General features: G+C 45.0%; 1 protein-coding gene across 1 annotated transcript in view; it reads left to right on the forward strand.

Annotated features, from left to right (window-relative positions):
• The window catches only part of NAP1L4 (nucleosome assembly protein 1 like 4), a 52,381-nt gene that overhangs the window by 21,951 nt on the left and 27,704 nt on the right, over positions 1–2,726 (forward strand). Inside the window, exon 6 of the mRNA XM_003798408.3 lies at positions 1,827–1,958. Within this exon, the coding sequence (XP_003798456.1) occupies positions 1,827–1,958 (132 nt within the window). The remainder of the gene's footprint in view (positions 1–1,826; positions 1,959–2,726) is intronic.

Below are 2,726 nucleotides of genomic sequence, written 5' to 3' on the forward strand. Positions count from 1 at the left end.
CCTTAGGTGTACGTGGCTGGCGCCTTAGCCGGTTGAGCTATAGGCGCCGAGCCACCATGTATGTTTTTGATTTTTTTTTGTTATATATGTGAAGCCTGGCCTAGTTGAAACTGTAGATGTGGGCTAATACAGATGTGAATCAGTTTCTTATAGCTCAAAAGAATCTGCTTTTGATAATTTAAAAAGCTCACAACATAATTTCATCACGGGAGCCCCATTTATAAAGGATTCAGAATTTCACATGGTTTCATTTAGTGTTGTGTTTTTGTTTTTGAGACAAAGTCTCACTTTTTTTGCCCTTTGTAGAGTGCTAGGGCATCATAGTTCATAGCAACCTCAAACTCTTGGGCCCAAGAGATTCTCTCTTTTTTTTTTTTTTTTTTTTTTTGAGACGGAGCCTCAAGCTATCCGCCTGGGTAGAGTGCCATGGCATCACGCTCACAGCAACCTCCAATTCCCGGGCTCAAGCGAGTCTCCTGCCTCAGCCCCCCAAGTAGCTGGGACCACAGGCGCCCGCCACAACTCCTGGCCATCCCTTGACTGCAGCCATCATTGTTGTCTGGCAGGCCTGGGCTGGGGATTTGAACCCGCCACCTTAGGTGTATGTGGCTGGCGCCCTAGCCGCTTGAGCCAAAGGCACCGAGCCCCCAGAGATTCTCTTGACTAAGCCTCCTGACTAGCTAGGACTACAGGCACCAACCACAGTGCCTGACTATTTCTTTAGAGATGGGATCTCATTCTTGCTCAGGCTGGTCTAAAACTCCTGAGCTCAAGCAGTACACCCACCTCCCAGAGTCCTGGGATTATAGGCGTGAGCCACCGAACTGGGCTTAATGTGCTTACCTCCCTTGGTCTCCATGGGGTCATGATGTTATGAGAGACTGCCCTCCTTGTTGCTCTGTGTCCTTTCTGGTCACCATCCTGATGTTTGCATGGTGCCTAGAACTGACTTGGAGCTTCCTTGGAGCTGGACATACAAGTTACTGAGCAGTTTCTTATTACTGAAGATACTGCTGCAGCACACATACATCACTTTATTTCAGCTTACTTCACCCCACATGTACATTTTAACCAAAGGTCAGGATTCTTAGTTTGAGTGAGTCTATTTGTCCTTGAACTGAATTTTCTTTTTTCTTTTTTCTTTTTTTTTTGAGACAAAGCCTCAAGCTATCCCCCTGGGTAGAGTGCCATGGCTTCACAGCTCACAGCAACCTCCAACTCCTGGGCTCAAGCGAGTCTCCTGTCCCAGCCTCCCAAGTAGCTGGGACCACAGGCGCCTGCCACAGCGCCTGGCTATTTTTTGGTTCCAGCCGTCATTGTTGTTTGGCGGGTCCAGGCTGGATTCGAACCCGCCACCTCCAGCATCTGGGGCCTGCACCCTACTCCTTTGACCCACATAGGCACCACCCCAGAACTGGATTTTCTTTACCCCAACAATGTTGGGTGTCCTCTAAGTTGATCAGAATCTTCCCAGTTTGCATTTGGTGGTGACTATCCTATGACAAGTGCCCCACAAAGCCGGCCTGGATAGCCTTTCCCAAAGCTGATTGTACTTTGCCACCTTTTTGCTTTTTACTCCCTTGATATGAAACGACATCATGGAATTAAATATGGATGTAATGCCTTGAAATGCTTTTTCCATTGGAAATATTTGGAAAGTGTCAGCCTACGGTGGTTTTGGAAATGTCGGCTCTGAAAGAAGGGTTTTGGTAAAGGTTTTTACAGGACTCTAAAATCATATTCTATATTGAGCCATTGAGTTATTTGTAAATTTTTATTTTTGTGGCAGGTATCCTATTTTACTTTTTTTTTTTTTTATTTTTTAGGGAGACGTGAAAAATAAAGTTGTCATAGCAGAAAAAGAAGCAGAAACTGCTGAAGAGCCAAACCCCAGAGGAATCCCAGAGTTCTGGTTTACCATCTTTAGAAATGTAGATATGCTGAGTGAGTTAGTTCAGGTAAGCAGATTTCTGCCTTGTAGAGAATTGTATGGTGGTTTTCTAAAATTACTTACCTGTGGTATTATTTAAGCACTGCTTAACTGGGTATTGGAATGATGTTTACAGTGGGTGGAAAGGCATGTTTCGGGACCAGGAACTCAGGCAAGCAGTCCTGATCTCACAGGAAGGCACATTCACTGCAAGGCTTCCTGCTTTCTTCTGCAGTTAGGGAGAAGGCAGCTCTGAGCCTAAGCCAAAACTTGTGAATTGGGTCATTTTACCTCCTGTAAAGGTCCATTGCTTCACTCTCAGAAGGCCTACAGATAGATACATGACCTCGTCTCCATCTTAGTGTGGTGAAGATGAGCAAGAAAGGATGAGTGCAAGAGATAAGGGTAGAATTAACTTGAAGGGCTGTGCTCTTTCTGGGTGTGTGTCATATATGTGTGTGTACACATACGTATGCACTTAATAATTCTGTTGTTGAAATTTGAAATGAGTCTGTTGTGTAACCTTGCTAGTTGCATAAATGCTTATACAGTAGAACCTCTGTAAGTTGACCACTCAAGGGACTGGAACAAACTGGTCAACGCCCGGAGGTGGGCAAGCATAAGGAACTAGACCTGCTGTACTGATATGTACATGTGATGCATGTCTGGTCTGTGAAAATTAGGTCAGCTTAAGAAGGTGGTCAGCTATGAAGGGTCTGCTGTGTATACTAATCGTCCTCTTGGAAAAGGTGTAGGTCGGGATTCTTAGTTTGAGTGAGTCTATTTGTCCTTGAAC

The sequence above is a fragment of the Otolemur garnettii genome, unplaced genomic scaffold (assembly GCF_000181295.1).
Source record: "Otolemur garnettii isolate 467f Iridium unplaced genomic scaffold, OtoGar3 scaffold00134, whole genome shotgun sequence".
NCBI lineage: Eukaryota > Metazoa > Chordata > Mammalia > Primates > Galagidae > Otolemur > Otolemur garnettii.